Source organism: Chiloscyllium plagiosum, unplaced genomic scaffold (assembly GCF_037043375.1).
Source record: "Chiloscyllium plagiosum isolate Xiang-an unplaced genomic scaffold, Cpla_swu_hap1 HiC_scaffold_12, whole genome shotgun sequence".
Classification (NCBI taxonomy): Eukaryota; Metazoa; Chordata; class Chondrichthyes; order Orectolobiformes; family Hemiscylliidae; genus Chiloscyllium; species Chiloscyllium plagiosum.
Window position 1 is genome coordinate 54,051,591 of NW_028270150.1, and position 18,722 is coordinate 54,070,312.

Sequence of the window (18,722 nt, forward strand, 5' to 3'; positions counted from 1 at the left end):
TAGATTGAGATGAAGAAGTTAAAGTTATGTCCTGCTTTCAAAATGACTGAAGATTATTAGTGCATGTTGTAAAATAATACATCTCCTGAACAAATAAGCTGAGAATGGTAGGATTGGTAATTTCAACCCACACAAAATAACCCTTAAACATTCTATGTTTGCACATCACATAAACTGACGTATACTTATCAAAATAAGTTGAGACCAAAATACATCGATTTGTCAGAGCGTTGTAATATTAGGGAACACTTTTACATTCTTATTCCTAGGTCAAATTACCAATTGCCTTGCTTGTGAATACTTTTAGATTTGGGTGTTTAACTAAAGTTTTGCATCACTTCAGTTTTCTGCTTGGTGCTTCTCTGTGCTTCGCAGAATTTAAGTATACTTTATCTCTTAACACTTCCTATTAACATACTTTTCATCTATATTAATTTTATCTTTTTATTACTTAGTTTATTATGTTGCCTTTGAGGTGTAAAGACAGAAATCTTCAGAATTTTCCCACTTTCTGTCCATGTTGTTTCATTTCGGTCCTTATATAGAGCTGTTATGCTTTTTCCCTAGAAAGTAACTCTTTAATGTTTTTGCCTCAGTTTGACTCAGTGCTAAGACTTAACCTGATCAAGGAGATTCTGTATTCAGATGCCACTCTAGGGTTTGAATATGATTCTAGGATGATTTAATTAAGATTGTTGTGTTGCCCAAGAATCTGTTTTGATTTTAATGTTAAACAGATATTCTGCTTGCATATCTGATGAGAAGAACATTAAAATCTCATGATACTTTAGTTTAATCTTGAATTGAATCTGTAAAGTTGAATTAAAATTGTGGAGAAAGAAAACACTTGTGCACATTTACTTAATTAACTGAATTACTGTTTACTGGATAAGTCAGATGTTTTCACACGAAAAATGCTTTTGAATTAATTGAGATAATTTTCCATGGTGTTATGATTAACCTCTAAGCAACATCCCCAAAATAGATTGATTAATCGTTTTACTTCCTGATCACTGGACTTTGCTATTCTTAAATTAGCTGCAGTATTGTCTTCCCAAAAAAGGTAATTCCTAATTATAGGTGATATAGCAATGCTAACGTTCTTTCTTTCGACCTCAGCTTGCCTTCATTGCTCATAACATTGAGTATAGGAGTTGGGATGTTATGTTGCAGTTGTACAGTACATTGGTGTGACACTTTTGTAATGCTACTTACTATTCTCATTGCCCTTCTATCAGAAGGATGTTATTAAGCTTAAGAGGAGGCAGAAAAGATTTACAAGGATGTTACCAGGATTGCAGAGTTTGAGCTATTGGGAGATTTTGAGTAGTCTGGGGCTTTTTTCCCTGGATTATCAGAGGCTGAGGGGTGATATTATCGAAGATTATAAAATCATGACAGGCGTGGATAGGGTGTAAATAGCTAAGTCTTTTCCCTTGAGTGGAAGAGTCCAAACATAGAGGGCATAAGTTTAAGGTGAGAGGAGAAAGATGTAAAAAGGACCTGAGGGGTAACTTTTTCATGCAGAAGGTGGTACGTATATGGAACGGGCTGCCAGGGGAAGTGGTGGAGGCGGGTACAATTAAACATTTAAAAGGCATCTGGATGTGTATATGAATAGGAAGGGTTTGGATGGATATTAGCCAAATGCTGGTAAATGGGACTAGATTTATTTAGGATGTCTGGTCGGCATGGATGAGTTGGACCGGAAGGTCTGTTTCCATGCTGTATGACTCTATCTGTCCTTATTTCAATGTTTTCATGAAAAACTTTGGTAAGTATGTTTCAAAAGTTCTTTTACATTTTTGCATACATATGGAGTGAATTAAAGTGCACAACACCAGTGGGAAAGTACTTACCACACGTGTGATTCTGTTTTGCAATCTGAAAACTTCACTTTACCCTTATAGTTTGTTTTCTGATCTTTTATTAGCTTTGTAACCACATTTCTCCTGATAAATGCAATTGTATTTGCTGTAAGTCACTTATATCTCACCAGACACTTCTGAAGATCCTTATAATACATTTCTGCGTTTTTTTCGTTATTCACATAATTTTATAGGGTTGGTCAGATTTAGCCTTCCTTTTCTAAATGTGAGTTGATTGACACTTATTAATTTTTACTTGTCTGAGTGCATCGTAATTTAATTCAGTATTATAAATTCTAAGAATTCACAAATCCAGCCTGGTCCACAGCAAAGCAAAAAAAACAAAACTGGAGAAGTCCTAACATCATACAGCCTAAATTCAATTTTAAATAAATTGTATTTTAACTTGAATGACTTCAATAATTCTGGTGTCTGATAAGATTTTACATATTCTTAATTGTCAAACAAATTAACTTGAATGCGGTGATCTCTAGTTGCATTCTGAAACTAAATCCAAATGTTACTTGACAAGTTTGTTACTCGCACTTCAGTAAGAAAGAGCTTGAGCAAATTTGTTGTATTCCACATGTCTATCTCCAACTGTAGTATTGGCAGCATAGATCTGTCAATTCCTGAGTAATATCTTGTGAAAGATTCATATAGCATTGATTTTCCATGTTTCCAGAGGTCAGGTTTACTGACACTTTCTACTTTCCTTTTACATTTTTGGGTGTTCTTAGGAACCTTCATTTTATGTACTCAAATGTTATATTTAGTTCCCTTACAAGTAAGTAGCAAGTCTGCTCTGATGTCTGATCATGTTCAGTCACCGAAAACCAGTCATTCTGAATCAAGTCTGTGTAATTCCAGCTCCACTATATATGCTTCACTCTTAATTCACCCAAATTACTTAATTCAACAATGGAATGTTCTGAGACATCTAGGAATGCACAAAAAAGAATGGGCAGTTAACATTGTCCCAGCAGCTTGCCCACATCATGAGGCCCAAAACTTTATTTCAAGTGAAAAGATAGCTTCAAATGCTTTACAAGAGTCTTGGGGGCGTGAGCAACAGTGGAGGACTGTTTGATTGGTATTTCTCAATTCTTATGAATTTTATAAAGTTGTATTCATTGAAAGTTTGCCCCATGTGGTTTTTTTTTAACAACACAGCTGGGAAACTGTTTCAAAATAATTCACAATTAATAAATTAATATAGATTTCTTTTGCAAGTCTGGTGTTCCAGGTCAATAGCAAATTGACAGTGCTCACTGTTAAGTTCTAAGAAAGCGGTCCAAAAAGATCTACCATCTTTGGCATTAAATTTACTTTTTTCCAATGTTATTTTCATTCTGGCATAAACTCAGGAAGATTACCAATGTCCATCAATGTTGTCAAGTACGCTGAGCAACTAATCACAGTGAATGCTCTCAGCTTTTTTTATTCTTCCTGTCAGGATAGATATTTTTGTGTTTTTCCATATCATCCAGTATTTGCCACATCTTTGTCCACTCACTTAGCCTATTTATATCTTCTCGTCGCCTCCTTATATTCTCTTCACAACTTATTTTCCTACCTATTTTTGTGTCATCAGCAAATTTGATAACTGTAACTTCCATCCCTTCATTTTATTTGTAAAAATTAAAATCTTGTTTTTGTCTGCATCAGCTTAATTTGGTATTTAGAATTCAAAGGTGAAGGGGGACAAAAGATTCTGTAGTATGCTTCAACAACTGAAGATGCCTAATATTGAATTTCCCAAATTCGGAAGAGAACTTCCTTGTGAAATTTTTGATTCCCTGTGAAAATGGGCAAATAAATGTTTTTGTGAGGATTAATTACTTAGAAAGCAATCCTGCATGATCACAAAGTACCAATCAATGATTAACCATCATATTTGCTCAAATCTTCAGTTCCATCTGAACTTTGTTTGAATAATTTCTGTAGCTGGTAAGGTAAGTATTAAAAAGCTGAATTTTTTTTGTAGTATATAATAAGTATAGTAAGTTATTATTAGAGTGGTCAGATTTCTAGCATCTGCAGTGCTTTGGTTTATTATACAAAAAATCAATTATTTTCTGTTTTGTAAAATGATAGTAAAGATAAACCATTGTAAGCGTTTGTTTTTTCTTTGATTATTTTACTACTGTTTAATAAAACTATTGGCTAAAATTAAATTAGTATAGAATCATTCTTTTAGTAGACTAGAGTTAGCCACAGAACTGAATCAGCAATGCACTATTTGTAAAATACAACTGTTTCTTGGCACATAACGAAATTTTAACCAGAGTCTAACTATATTATGAACTTTGATTCCAAATTGATCCGACTCTTGTCTGTTATTGACAGGTGCAATCATAATGATCAACTTCTCAGCCGAGATGTTTCCTAAACTATTCAATAGTTTATAATAGATGGCAATTCCATATTTTCATTTTAAGTTAGATCCATTTATTTAGATACTGAGGCAGTGATCTTGAGAAGGAAATTATTTGATAAAATTCTATATCTAAGCTTAATAAAGAAAATGAAGACACCCAAATGTATGTGTAAGTAATTTTGAGTTAACATGAAATGATAAAGTGCGTCACTCCGTATACAAGTCATTGTGTGAAATGATATCAGAGTTTCACTTTTTAGAAGTGCCTTCACCGACTCCAGACCCCGTCATGTGTTCCTTTATTTTCTGGCCTCTGTTGTATTAAAGGAAGGTAGGTGGAAAAACCCCTATTTAAAAGGCTTTAATTCTCACCAAAAGAATTTTTATCCAGTCATCACACAAAGTTAGTTTCGATCCTTTAGAGGAGAATACTAATAAACCTGTCATAATTTCAGATACTATTATGCCAGAAATTCAAAGCTTTAGAATCTCCTGGTTTAATAAGAGTTTTGCCAACAAAGTAGTTGAGATGGATAGAAAATTGAGAATCCCATCTCCACTCCATATATTAGAGGTACTTTATGATGCCTTACTGCAGGAGTGTATTTTGAGTTTAAGCAATTTAATATCATAAACTTTAAACAGTGCATTGGTGTGCTAAATGTTTTGTACTCCAGTGTTACTTCACAAGCTCTTGTTTTGATGCAAGAAGTTAATTAACCACATTCTGTGATGTAAGGTTTATATTGCTTTGTTTGGATAAGCTCCGTCTTGAGAATCTGCTTTTCTTACAAAAGACAAGTACAACATGTCTGGAAAACCAGTGCTGGAATGTTTCCCACTTTGGAAATAACAAATTAGAAGGGAATATGGTTTATCTATTTAAGGTCCGAGCATTCTACAGACAGAACAAAAACTTTTGTTCATCTCGGTAGCTATCTAATTCATGAATATTTGAGATCGTTCTATTATTAATTAATTAGTTAGCAAATTGCCGTTTCCTTGCTATCAGGGAGCGCTGAACCCTGAATGCATTTAAAACTCTGCAGTGATTTATTTTAGATAAAAGTGTCAAAATATCTCTCGATGTTTCTTCACAAGGTTTTAGAAATATCCTGTATGAATTCAATGGACGGAAGTCTAATATCTGTCATCTCTTGTAATGTTTTATCAAATCTCAAGTAAATATTGAAATGTGCTGTTAAGTATTTTTGGATCATTGGAATCTCTTTTAGGGTAGAAGTGACCTGTACAAGAAGGACGGATTGCACCTAAATTGGAAGGGGACTAATATACTGGCAGGGAAATTTGCTAGAACTGCTTGGGAGGATTTAAACTGTAAAGTGTGGAGGTGGGATCCAAGGAGATAGTGAGGAAAGAGACTGGTACAGTTGAGAACAGAAGTGAATCAAACAGTCAGGACAGGCAGGGACAAGGTAGGACTAATAAATTAAACTGCATTTATTTCAATGCAAGGGGCCTAACAGGGAAGGCAGATGAACTCAGGGCATGGTTAGGAACATGGGACTGGGATTTCATAGCAATTATAGAAAAATGGCTCAGGGATGGGCAGGACTGGCAGCTTAATGTTCCAGGATACAAATGCTACAGGAAGGATAGAAAGGGAGGCAAGAGAGGAGGGGGAGTGGCACTTTTGATAAGGGATAGCATTACAGCTATGCTGAGCGAGGATATTCCTGGAAATACATCCAGGGAAGATATTTGGATAGAACTGAGAAATAAGAAATGGATGATCACCTTATTGGGGTTGTATTATAGACCCCCCAGTAGTCAGAGGGAAATTGTGAAACAAACTTGTAAGGAGATCTCAGCTATCTGTAAGTATAATAAGGTATTATGGTAGGGGAATTTAACTTTCCAAACATAGACTGGGACTGCCATAGTGTTAAGGGTTTAGATGGAGAGGAATTTGCTAAGTGTGTATAAGACAATTTTCTGATTCAGTATGTGGATGTACCTACTAGAGAAGGTGCAAAACTTGACCTACTCTTGGGAAATAAGGTAGGGTAGGTGACTGAAGTGTCAGTGGGGGAGCACTTTGGGGCCAGCAACCATAATTCTATTCGTTTTAAAATCGTGATGGAAAAGGATAGACCAGATCTAAAAGTTGAAGTTCTAAATTGGAGAAAGGCCAATTTTGATGGTATTAGGCAAGAACTTTCAAAAGGCAGATAAAGGGACGTCTGGAAAATGGGAAGCCTTCAGAAATGAGATAACAAGAATCCAGAGAAAGTATATTCCTGTCAGGGAGAAGGGGAAGGCTGTTAGGGATAGGGAATGCTGGATGACTAAAGAAATTGAGGGTTTGGTTAAGAAAAAGAAGGAAGCATATGTCAGGTATAGACAGGATAGATCGAGTGAATTCTTAGAAGAGTATAAAGCAAGTAGGAGTATACTTAAGAGGGAAATCAGGAGGGCAAAAAGGGGACATGAGGTAGTGTTGGGAAATAGAATTAAGGAGAATCCAAAGGGTTTTTACAAATATACTAAGGACAAAAGGGTAACTAGGGAGAGAATAGGGCCCCTCAAAGATCAGCAAGGTGGCTTTTGTGTGGAGCCACAGAAAATGGGGGAGATACTAAATGATTATGTGGAAGATATATACTGTAGGGAAATATATGGTGACATCTTGCAAAATGTCCAGGTTACAGAGGAGGAAGTGCTGGATGTCTTGAAATGGTTAAAGATGGATAAATCTCCAGGACCTAATCAGGTGTACCCGAGAACTCTGTGGGAAGCTAGAGAAGTGATTGCTGGGCCTCTTGCTGAGATATTTGTATCATCGATAGTCACAGGTGAGGTGCCAGAAAACTGGAGGTTGGCAAACTTGGTGCCACTGTTTAAGAAGGGCAGTAAAGACAAGCCAGGGAACTATAGACCGGTGAGCCTGACCTCGGTGGTGGGCAAGTTGTTGGAGGGAATCCTGAGGGACAGGATGTACATGTATTTGGAAAGGCAAGGACTGATTCGGGTTTGTCAACGTGGCTTTGTGCGTGGGAAATCATGTCTCATAAACTTGATTGAGTTTTTTGAAGAAGTAACAAAGCACATTGATGAGGGCAGAGCATTAGATGTGATCTATATGGACTTCAGTAAAGCGTTCATCAAGGATCCCCATGGGAGACTGATTAGCAAGGTTAGATCTCATGGAATACAGGGAGAACTAGCCATTTGGATACAGAACTGGCTCAAAGGTAGAAGACAGAGGATGGTGGTGGAGGGTTGTTTTTCAGGCTGGAGGCCTGTGACCAGTGGAGTGCCACAAGGATCGGTGCTAGGTCCACTACTTTTTGTCATTTACATAAATAATTTGGTGGCCAGCGAAGAGGGTTATCTCAGATTACAACAGGATCTGGACCAGATGGACCAATGGGCTGAGAAGTGGCAAATGGAGTTTAATTCAGATAAATGCGAGATGCTGCATTTTGGGAAAGCAAATCTTAGCAGGACTTATACACTTAATGATAAGGTCCTAGGGAGTGTTGCTGAGCAAAGAGACCTGGGAGTGCAGGTTCATAGCTCCATGAAAATGGAGTTGCAGGTAGATAGGATAGTGAAGGCGGCGTTTGGTATGCTTTCCTTTATTGGTCAGAGTATTGAGTACAGGAGTTGGGAGATCATGTTGCAGCTGTACAGGACGTTGGTTAGGCCACTGTTGGAATATTGTGTGCACTTCTGGTCTCCTTCCTATCGGAAAGATGTTGTGAAACTTGAAAGGGTTCAGAAAAGATTTACAAGGATGTTGCCAGGGTTGTAGGATTTGAGCTACAGGGAGAGGCTGAACAGGCTGGGCCTGTTTTCCCTGGAGTGTCGGAGGCTGAGGGGTGACCTTATAGAGGTTTACAAAATTATGAGGGGCATAGATAGGATAAACAGACAAAGTCTTTTCCCTGGGATCGGGAAGTCCAGAACTAGAGGGCATAGGTTTAGTGTGAGAGGGGAAAGATATAAACGAGACCTAAGGGCCAACTTTTTCACGCAGAGCCTGGTACATGTATGGAGTAAGCTGCAAGAGGAAGTGGTGGAGGCTGGTACAATTGCAACATTTAAGAGGCATTTGGATGGATATATGAATAGGAAGGGTGTGGAGGGATATGGGCCGGGTGCTGGCAGGTGGGACTAGATTGGGTTGGGACATCTGGTCGGCATGGACCGCTTGGACCAAAAGGTCTGTTTACATGCTGTACATCTCTATGACAGTATGTGGTTTTAGTGAATTAATTACAGAACTGCCTGATAATACAAAATGAACCTTTGGGTTTTTAATAATTGCCTTTTGACTTGAGCATTAAAAGTTGGTTTACATACATTTCCGTTTTCTGCTGTACATTGTCCTCATGATGCAGCAGTCATGCTTCATGATGGTTTTGCAACACATTGGAGTAATAACACTGTGCTACTGTATAATATACAAGTTTGTTTGTAACATTTCCTTCAAATGATCTTAACATGTTATAGAGAAATTTATAAAACATGGGCCAGAACTTACTTGTCAGGATGGGTAGAAAATTTCTGGCAATACCACTCTGTCTTCTAGGATATGCAAATATTTGGACCTGAGAAGGCAAGAGAGACATTGGTTCAGGTCTTCTGTCGCATCTCCCTGTAAGCATTGGCATGTTGAATTATATAAAAGTGTTATAGTACAATTTGGAAATTAAATTATTACACAGTATGTTGTGTTCTTTGCCATCTCCTAGAGATATGCATAATTCTAACTTTTTTTGTATTTGTAGTCACTACATGCGACAGATACTAGAAGCACTACGCTATTGTCATGACAATAATATCATTCACCGTGATGTGAAGGTAAGGTAATTGACTGGTGATGCAGTTTTGTTTGCAGAAAATCCCTGAGCCGAGCCTTATTTGTAGAAGAATATAAATACTTTATCTAAAAAATGAAACTAATTTGCTTAAGAATTTACAAAAGTTGATTGTAATGTGTCTGTACATTTTTTTATTAAACTGAATAAGAAAATATATAACCACATTTGTGATCTATTTGGAATTTACTTTATGGACCAAGGCTAATATGTCTTGTGTTGCAAGGTTTGTTGTTATTGATATCACTGTCCTGTTGAGTCTGCATCACAAAAACAGTGCTGTTGTAAATCCAATTTCAGCTGAATAAGCTTATGTTGCTGATTTGATATTGGATCTAAATAGCACTATCTTGGCCACACATGTGTTTTATAACATAATGTACACGGGCTGGAAGTCAGAATGTGGGCTAGTTTTAGTGTACAAATTCATCTATCAAAGCCGATATGTTGTCCAAACTCTCAGCTGTTTCCTGATATCATGTTGAGTAAATTGAATTGGCTGAAGAGGAGCCAGTGTGTCATTGTAGAAGCCTCAAAAGAAAGCTGTGAATGGCTATCTATTAACCTTTCAGCCTTGTTTTGTTTGGCACTCATGCTGGAATCATGAAACATGGGGATGCTCATGGAGCCACCATCTCTTGGTTTCTCAACTGTCCAGAATTATTCATGATTGAATGCAGCAGAACTTGATGTTTTCCTGATCTGTTGATTGTGGGAGAACCAAACTCCATGTATAACAAACTGCCACCTCTTCGATAGCACACATGTCATCATATGCTGTAATATTTGTACCTCGTTGCTATTTCTGTGTTCATAATATCTCATTTAAAAAGTGTTGGTCAGGTTTGTTTGTAATAGAGGTTTGAAGGATGTGCTCAGTCATGAGGCCACAAACTTCTTTGGAATAAATTCTGCTTACTGCTTCAGTAGTTTGATGGCTTGGATCACGGAGTGTATCCAAGCGGTTCTTTTGGATTTGGTTAAATATAATTAAGATAAGACTCGACAACAGCAATTTACTAAAATGTGGATGTTTATTAAGTAATAATAATGATGAGAATAAGAGTCATAAACAGAAAAGAAAGGAGAAAAAGCAGCAAGTCTCACACCTTTTCTGTCCTTTGGGGACCCCTTGATCAGCGGCTGGTCTGAAGGCTTAGATTCCTTCCTGGCACTGTTTTGTGATCCTGGCCTGAGGTGAAGTCCAAATCTCGAAACAAAATTCTCTCTCTCATAAGATGTAACAAACAGTACAGAAACAGCTACAGAACAAAACAAAACTGCTAGTGCCTTCTTTGACCCATAATGGAATGTTTACAGGACTCATTCAAAGTCATGCAACTGTCGAATATCATCACTACCTTTCCCAACCTATTTTTCCTTCCTAAGCAGTTGATTCCAGATATGAAGGGATTTCTTAGAAGGAGAGTTTGAGTAAGTTGGGCCTCTGCTTATTGGAGTTTAGAGGAACGAGAGAAGACCCTGTGGAGACAGAAACAGTTCTTGATAGAATTGACAAGGTAGTTGTGGAGAGGTTGTTTCCCCTTATGGGAGAATCTGATGAGCAGGCATGATCTTCGAGTATTCAATTGCCTCGAGCTTTACTGCAGAGGACTAGTGAAGCTGATTCGTGAAGCTGATTCATGAAGCATATTCATAGCTGAGATAAATATATTTGTATTCATTAACTTTACTGCCTTTTCCCTATAATACTTGATTTCCTTACTGATTTAAAAATCTGTTTATCTCAGTCTTGACTATACTTAATAACCCAGCCTCTACAGCCTTCTGCGAATTCCGCATTCACAGCCCTCTGAGAAAAGAAATTTCTCCTCATCTCTGTCTTAAATATACACACCTTTCTTCCGAGAGTTTGCCCTCTTCCACAAGGGAAACAATCTGCCAAGTCCTCTAAAAAAAAATTTATTCCATAAAATTCTTTCACTCTTCTGTATTCAAATAACTATAAGCTGAATCTACTAAACCTCTCCTCATTAAAACAATCCTTCCATACCTGGTATGAGTCTAATGAATCTTCTATGGACTATCTGTAATACCAGAGCATCTTTCCTTAAATAAGGAACCCAAAACTTTTCACAGTATTCCAGCTGGGGGTGGCACTGTGGTCCTTGGTTAGCACTGCTGCCTCTCAAGACCAGGGACCCAGGTTCGATTCCATCCTTGGGTGCCTGTTGGAGTTTGCACATTGTCCCCATGTCTGTGTGAGCTTCCTCCCACAATCCAAAGGTGTGCAGGTTAGGTGGATTGGCCATGCTAAATTGCCCCATAGTGTCCAGGGATGTGTAGGTTAGGTGAGTTAGCCATGGGAAATGTGGGATTACGGGGATGGGGTGGGTCTGGGTGAGATGCTCTCTGGAAGGTCAATGCGGACTTGATGGGCCGAATGGGCTACTTCCACACTGTAGGGATTCTGTGATACCTTGTGCCCATCAAAACTGTCCTGCTTTTATATTCCATTCCCTTTGAAATAAACAGATACTAGCTTTTTGTGATTCAAAAGGGCTCCCAAATCGTTTTGTTCTGTAGCTTTCTGCAGTCTTTCTCCATTTAAGTAATATTCCCTTCCCCTCTTTTTCCTGCCAAAATGTATGACTTCACATTTCCATAACTTATGTTCCAGCTGCCAAGTTTTAGTCCATTCTTTTAAACTGTTTGTATCCCTCTGCAGACTCTTTGTGGCATTTTCACCACTTACCTGCCCACCTACTGTTATATCATCTGTAAGCATAGCTAGACTATATTCATTTTCCTCAACCAAATAATTAATATATATTGGAAATAGTTGTGGTCCGAGGATTACTGATTAGTTATTAGTTACGCCATTAGTTATAGGTTGCCATCCTGAAAATGCACCCTCCTTAACCCAACTTTGTCTTCTATAAGTTAGCCAAACTTGTATCGATGCTAACATATTACCTCTAACATTATGGGTCCTTATATCCTGATGTGTAGTAACTTACTGAGTGCCTTCTGGAAATTCAAATAGATTACAACCACTGCTTCCCCTTTATCCGTCCTGCTTGTTACCTTCTCAAAGAATTCTAGCAATTTTGACAGGTGTGATTTCCCCTTATAAAGTTGTGCTGACTTTGATCATGTTATGTATTTCTAAATGCACGACTATTTCACCCTTTAAAATAGACTGCATGACAATTTCCTGATGAGATGTTAAGCGAACTGGCCTATAATTATGTTTTTGTGTCCTTCTCATTTTAAACACAGATGTTACATTAACTGTTTTCCAATCCCCTAGAACTTTACGAAAATCAAAAGATTCCTGGAATATTATTACCAATATATTCACCATCTCTATAGCTACTTCTGTAATATTGTAAGATGCATCCCATCAGTCTCAGGGGACTTATAAGTTGTTATTCCTCTTTAGGGAGAGAAAGTGAAGACTGCAGATGCTGGAGAGTCAGAGTCGAAGGGGATAGGTTGGTGGGGAAGGTGGAGCAGAGAGATGGGAAAGAAGATGGACAGGTCGAGAGAGTGCTGCCAAGTTGGATAGTAGGATCTGGAATGAGGTGGAGGGAGGGGAGATTTGGAAGTCGATATTGATGCCTTTTGGTTGAATGGTCCCAAGGTAGAAGATGAGGCCGCCTTCCTCCAATTGTCAGGTGGTTTGGGTTTGGCGTTGGAGGAAGCCCAGGATTATCCCTCTTTAGGTTCCATAGCACTTTTTCTTTAGTGAGAGTTTTTATTTCCTTTCCTCCCATTCACCCTGGAATATATTATGCTCTGGCTCTAAAGAATAAGACTTTATTATTAGGGGCATAGAGTACAAAAGCAAACAGAATATGCTGAATACATACAAGACCTCAGCAGGAATAATGTGTATAGTTCTGGACATCGCACTTGAGGAAGGTTTTGGATGCATTTGAGAGTGTGTAGAAGAGCTTTACAAGAATCGTTCAAGGGATGAGAAACTTCAGTTATAAGAATAGTCTCACTATATTCCTTGGAGACAAGAAGGCTAAATAGAGATTTGTTAGAAGTTTTCAAAATCCTGACAGGCCGGAGAAACCATTCCTGCTCAAAACAGGATCGAGGAGGGGTGGTTTTAATGTGCTTTGCAAAAGAAGCAAATACAACGTGAAACATTTTTTTTTTCACTGAGTAGCTAGAGGATGGAATGCACTCCTTGGAAGTGTAGTGGAAGCAGATTCAGTTGAGGTGTTCAAGAGGATGTCAGATTATTTAAATATAAACAATGTGCAGGATTGCTGGGAAAAGGCAGAAGTTTCTTAATAAGCCATAGTACTCTGACAGCTAGCGACAGTTGAGATAGTACCTGCACAATAAAGATTCCATGATGAGTATCTGGCCATCTTCCAGAAGCTTTACACTCCTGACACTGTCCAGTCTAGTCATTTTAGGCAGTAACCACAGTTGGCTCACCAATACAGTTGGATGATTCACTCGATTGACAGCTAACTAGTTGTATTTAACAGTATTCTTCATCAATGGAAGCAGTAAAAGATGCCAGTCTGTACATTGTCATTAACCCTGCACATTGAGCACTGTGTAGAAACATCTGATTGATGCCAGGCAGGATTGTCGTCTTGTTTGTATCCAGTATGCTTGTAAAAAGATTCACTAACATCAAGCCAGCATTATTCTTAGACCATTGTCTTGCTGTCCCAGTGTCATCTACAGAAATACCTCATGATTAACCGGGTGACAAAGGATCTGAATGAGAAATTGTCCCCAGAAAACATCGAGGATACCAAAATGGAAAATTCAACTGGAAAAGCATGGATTCCATCCTTGAATTCCTTGCTATGGGGAACAATCAGGGCAAACAAGCTTTTTCGTCAGAGGTTTTCAGAAGGTTAGAGACACTTGCGGAAAATGTCCTAAACTCCATGCTGAATCTGCTCGTGTAGTTATTAATAGGTATTGATGTTGAGGATCTCTATGTGCCAATGGGCCTGACTTTTTGCTTTATGCGAAATAATCATCCTTTTCAGAGTTTGTCGAGAGCAGAGTGAGATGTGCTCACAATTTTCTTTTGAAAAGGTACACTGAAAGATCTCTGATCAGTATCTTTGTGAGAACATTCCCCTATGTTGCACTTACCTTAATGGCCACCATCATGTGTGACACCATTAAGCATGAGAAAGTTCTATCTGTTATGAAGGATATATCTGACTATGTTGCTATGGAATGCTCCATTCATCTGGCCCTTGCATACTACCTGTCCCTTCTAGAAATATTTGCACAGAGAGACAGTTTGGACTGCAAGTTCATCAGGTAATTGTCTACATGTAATCTCCTCAACAGCACAGTGATAAAAGAGATAGTCAATGCTATCCGAGGGTTCCCTGAGCAGTATTACAGTTATGAGGTTTTTAAATTATATTCTGGATCATGTCTTTAAGTGTTATGTTGTTCTGAATCCTCCCTGACTAAGGCAAGGCATCTGAAGAGGATTCAAAGAACAATTGGCTGGGATGGAAAATTTCAATTATAAAGAAAGGTTGAATAGATTGGTATTGTTTTCCTTGGAACAGTAGAGACTGAAAGGTGGCATGCTTGAGATTTATAAAATTGAGGGACAGAGAAAGAGACAGGAAGAAACATTTGGTGGAGGGTTCAGTGACCAGAGGGCATAGATCCAAGATGAGGGGCTGGAGATTTAGAGGAAATGTGAGGAAAAATTTTCATAGGAATCTTGAAATCACTGCATTTAAGAGTGGTAGAGGCAGAAGCACTTGTAATACTTAAGAAATATCTTTATGGGCAATGTAATGCCAAGGCATACAAGGCTATAGGCCAAGTACTGAAAAATGGGATTTGAATAGTTAGGTGGCTGTTTTTGAGTGGAGTAGAGTCATAGAGATGTACAGCATGGAAACAGACCCTTCGGTCCTACCCGTCCATGCCGACCAGATATCCCAACCCAATCTAGTCCCACCTGCCAGAACCCGGCCCATATCCCTCCACACTCTTCCTATTCCTATACCCATCCAAATGCCTCTTAAATGTTGAAATTATACCAGCCTCCACCACATCCTCTTGCAGCTCATTCCATACACGTACCACCCGCTGAGTGAAAAAGTTGTCCCTTAGGTCTCTTTAATATCTTTCCCTTCTCACCCTAAACCTATGCCCTCTAGTTCTGGACTCCCTGACCCCAGGGAAAAGACTTTGTCTATTTATCCTATCCATGCCCCTCATAATTTTGTAAACCTCTATAAGGTCACCCCTCAGCCTCCGCGCTCCAGGGAAAAAACAGCCCCAGCCTGTTCAGCCTTTCCCTGTAGCTCAGATCCTCCAAACCTGAACAACATCCTTGTAAATCTTTTCTGAACCCTTTCAAGTTTCACAACGTCTTTCCGCTAGGAAGGAGACCAGAATTACACACAATATTCCAACAGTGGCCTAACCAATGTCCTGTACAGCTGCAACATGACCTCCCAACTCCTGTACTCAATACTCTGACCAATAAAGGAAAGCATACCAAACGCCGCCTTCACTATCCTATCTACCTGCAACTCCACTTTCAAGGAACTATGAACTTGCACTCCAAGGTCTCTTTGTTCAGCAACACTCCCTAGGACCTTACCATTAAGTGTATAAGTCCTGCTAAGATTTGCTTTCCCAAAAAGCAGCGCCTCGCATTTATCTGAATTAAACTCCATCTGCCACTTCTCAGCCCATTGGCCCATCTGGTCAAGATCCTGTTGTAATCTGAGGTAACTCTCTTCGCTGTCCACTACACCTCCAATTTTGGTGTCACCTGCAAACTTACTAACTGTACGTCTTATGCTCTCATCCAAATCATTTATGATTTGGGCCAAAGGCTCTTTCTATGTGTTGTAGACATCTATAAGATAAAATATCAGAGCCGAATTAGGCCATTCAGCCCATCAAGTCAGCTCCACTCCTTGATCATGGCTGATATGTTTCTCAACCTGTCTCCAACATTCTCTTTGTAACATTTGATCCTCTTAATAATTAAGAACTTATCTGTCTGTCTTAAATACACTCAATGACTAGATCTCCACAGTCTTCTGTGGCAAAGAGTTCTACAGATTCACCACCGTCTGGATGAAGACCTTCCTCCGAGTCTCAGTTGTTAAAGGGTCATCCCTTCATTCTGGCCCTTTGGTCCTAGTTACTCCTATTAGGGAAAACTTATCCACACCCACTCTATCCAAGCCTCTTAGTATTCTCAGTTTCAATGAGATTCCTTTCTCATCCTTTCAAACACCATTGAATACTCACTTAGAATCTTCAACTGCTTCTCATATGACAAGCCCTTCATTCTTGGAATCATTCTTGTGAACCTCCTCTATATATCTCTCCAAGGCCTGTATATCCTGCCCTACATATGGGCCCCAAAACTGCTCACAGTATTCCAAAAACAGCCTGCCCAGAGCGTTATACAGCCTCAGCAGCACATCTTTGCCTTTGTATTTGAGCTCTCTAGAAATGAATGCTAACGTTCCATTTGCCTTCCTAACTACCAATAGAATCCAGTATATTAATCTTTATTTAAGATACCTAACCTAGGACTTGCACTATTTAGAAAATAGTCTATGTTTCTAATCTTCCTACCAAAACATCACACTTCCCCGCATTGTATTCCATCTACAACTTTGCCCACTGTCCTTCTGTAGCCTTCCAGCTTTCTCAACAATTCCTGTTTCTCCACCTATCTGCAATCTTAGCAACAATGTCCTCAGTTCCTGTGTCCAGATCATTAATGTATAGCATGAATAACCCTGTGGAACAACACTAGTTACTGGCTGCTTTCCTGAAAGAGACCCCTTTATCCCGTCTGTCTTCTGCCAATCATCCAATCCTCTATCCATGTCAGTATCTTGCCCCTAACACCATGTACTTGTACCTTATTTAGCAGCCTCTGTGCAGCACCTTGTTAAAGACCTTCTGTAAATCCATATAGATCATGTCCACATGCTTTCCTTTGACTAACTTGCTCATTACCACCTCAAACAATTCTAACAGATTTATCAGGCATGACCTCTCCTGTCACTCTATGTCTGTAACCTCCTAAGCAAGGTGCGAATTTCACATAAAGGGCGAGGCTGGTATGCTAACAGTAAACAGAGTTTACAACACTGAACTTTTGGGCACCAAAAAGAGAGTTACAAAACAGCAGCTGCTGTTGTCAATAGAAAGAAGAGGAAAACTGTATGCTCATTGATTGGTATGTAATAGCTGTCTTAGATGTAAGAAATTTTTAAAAATCAAATTGAAAACTAATCAAATCTCCATATTACAGAGGAGGAAGTGCTGGATGTCTTGAAACACATAAAAGTGAATAATTCCCCAGGAACTGATCAAGTGTACCCTAGAACTGTGGGAAGCTAGGGAAGTGATTGCTGGGCCCCTTGCTGAGATACTTGTATCATCAATAGTCACAGGTGAGGTGCCAGGTTGGCTAACGTGGTGCTGCTGTTTAAGAAGGGTGGTAAGGACAAGTCAGGGAACTGTAAACTGGTGAGCTTGATGTTGGTGGTAGGCAAGTTTTTGGAGGGAATCCTGAGGGACAGGATGTACATATATTTGGAAAGGCAAGGACTGATTAGGGATAGTCAATATGGCTTTGTGTGTGGGAAATCATGTCCCACAAACTTGATTGAGTTTTTGAAGAAGTAACAGAGGGTTGATGAGGGCTGAGCAGTGGATGTGATCTATAGGGACTTCAGTAAAGTGTTCGACAGGATTACCCACGGGAGACTGTTAGCAAGGTTAGATCTCATGGAATACAGGGAGAACTAGCCTTTGGATGCAGAACTAGCTCAAAAAGTAGAAGACAGAGGGTGGTGGTGGAGGGTTGTTTTTCAGACTGGAGGCCTGTGACCAGTGGAGTGTCAGAAGGATCAGTGTTTGGTCCACTACTTTTCAACATGTATATAAATGATTTGGATGTGAGCATAAGAGGTATAGTTAGTAAGTTTGCAGATGACACCAAAATTGGAGATGTAGTGACAGCGAAGAAGGTTACCTCAGATTACAACAGGATCTTGACCAGATGGGTCAATGGGCTGAGAAGTGGCAGATGGAGTTTAAATTAGATAAATGCAAGGTGCTGCATTTTGGGAAAGCAAATCTTACAGGACTCATACATTTAATGGTAAGGTCCAAAGGAGTGTTGCTGAACAAAGTGGCCTTGGGGTGCAGTTTCATAGCTCCCTGAAAGTGGAGTCACAGGTAGATAGGATAGTGAAGAAGGCTTTCCTTTGTTGGTCAGAGTATTGAGTACAGGAGTTGGGAGATCATGTTGCGGTTGTACAGGACATTGGTTAGGCCACTGTTGGAATATTGTGTACAATTCTGGTCTCCTTCCTATCACAAGGATATTGTGAAACTTAAAAGGGTTCAAAAAAGATTTACAAGAATGTTGCCAGGGTTCGACGATTTGAGCTCTAGGGAGAAGTTAAATTAGCTGGAGCTGTTTTCCCTGGAACATTGGAAGCTAGAAGGTGACCTTAGAGGTTTATAAAATAATGAGGGGCATGGATAGGATAAGTAGACAAAGTCTCTCCCCTGGGGTGGGGGAGTCCAGAACTAGAGAGCATAAGTTTAGGGCGAGAGGGGAAAGATATAAAAGAAACCTAAGGGGCAGCTTTT

The 18,722-nt window shown here is 39.1% G+C and overlaps 1 protein-coding gene across 11 annotated transcripts in view; it reads left to right on the plus strand.

The window, feature by feature from the left end:
* Window positions 1-18,722, plus strand: part of caska (calcium/calmodulin-dependent serine protein kinase a) — a 609,390-nt gene that overhangs the window by 203,105 nt on the left and 387,563 nt on the right. For all 11 annotated transcript variants that reach the window (XM_087992817.1, XM_087992820.1, XM_087992823.1 and 8 more), the window contains exon 5: window positions 9,006-9,078. In XM_087992817.1, coding sequence (XP_087848943.1) covers window positions 9,006-9,078 — 73 coding nt within the window. The remainder of the gene's footprint in view (window positions 1-9,005; window positions 9,079-18,722) is intronic.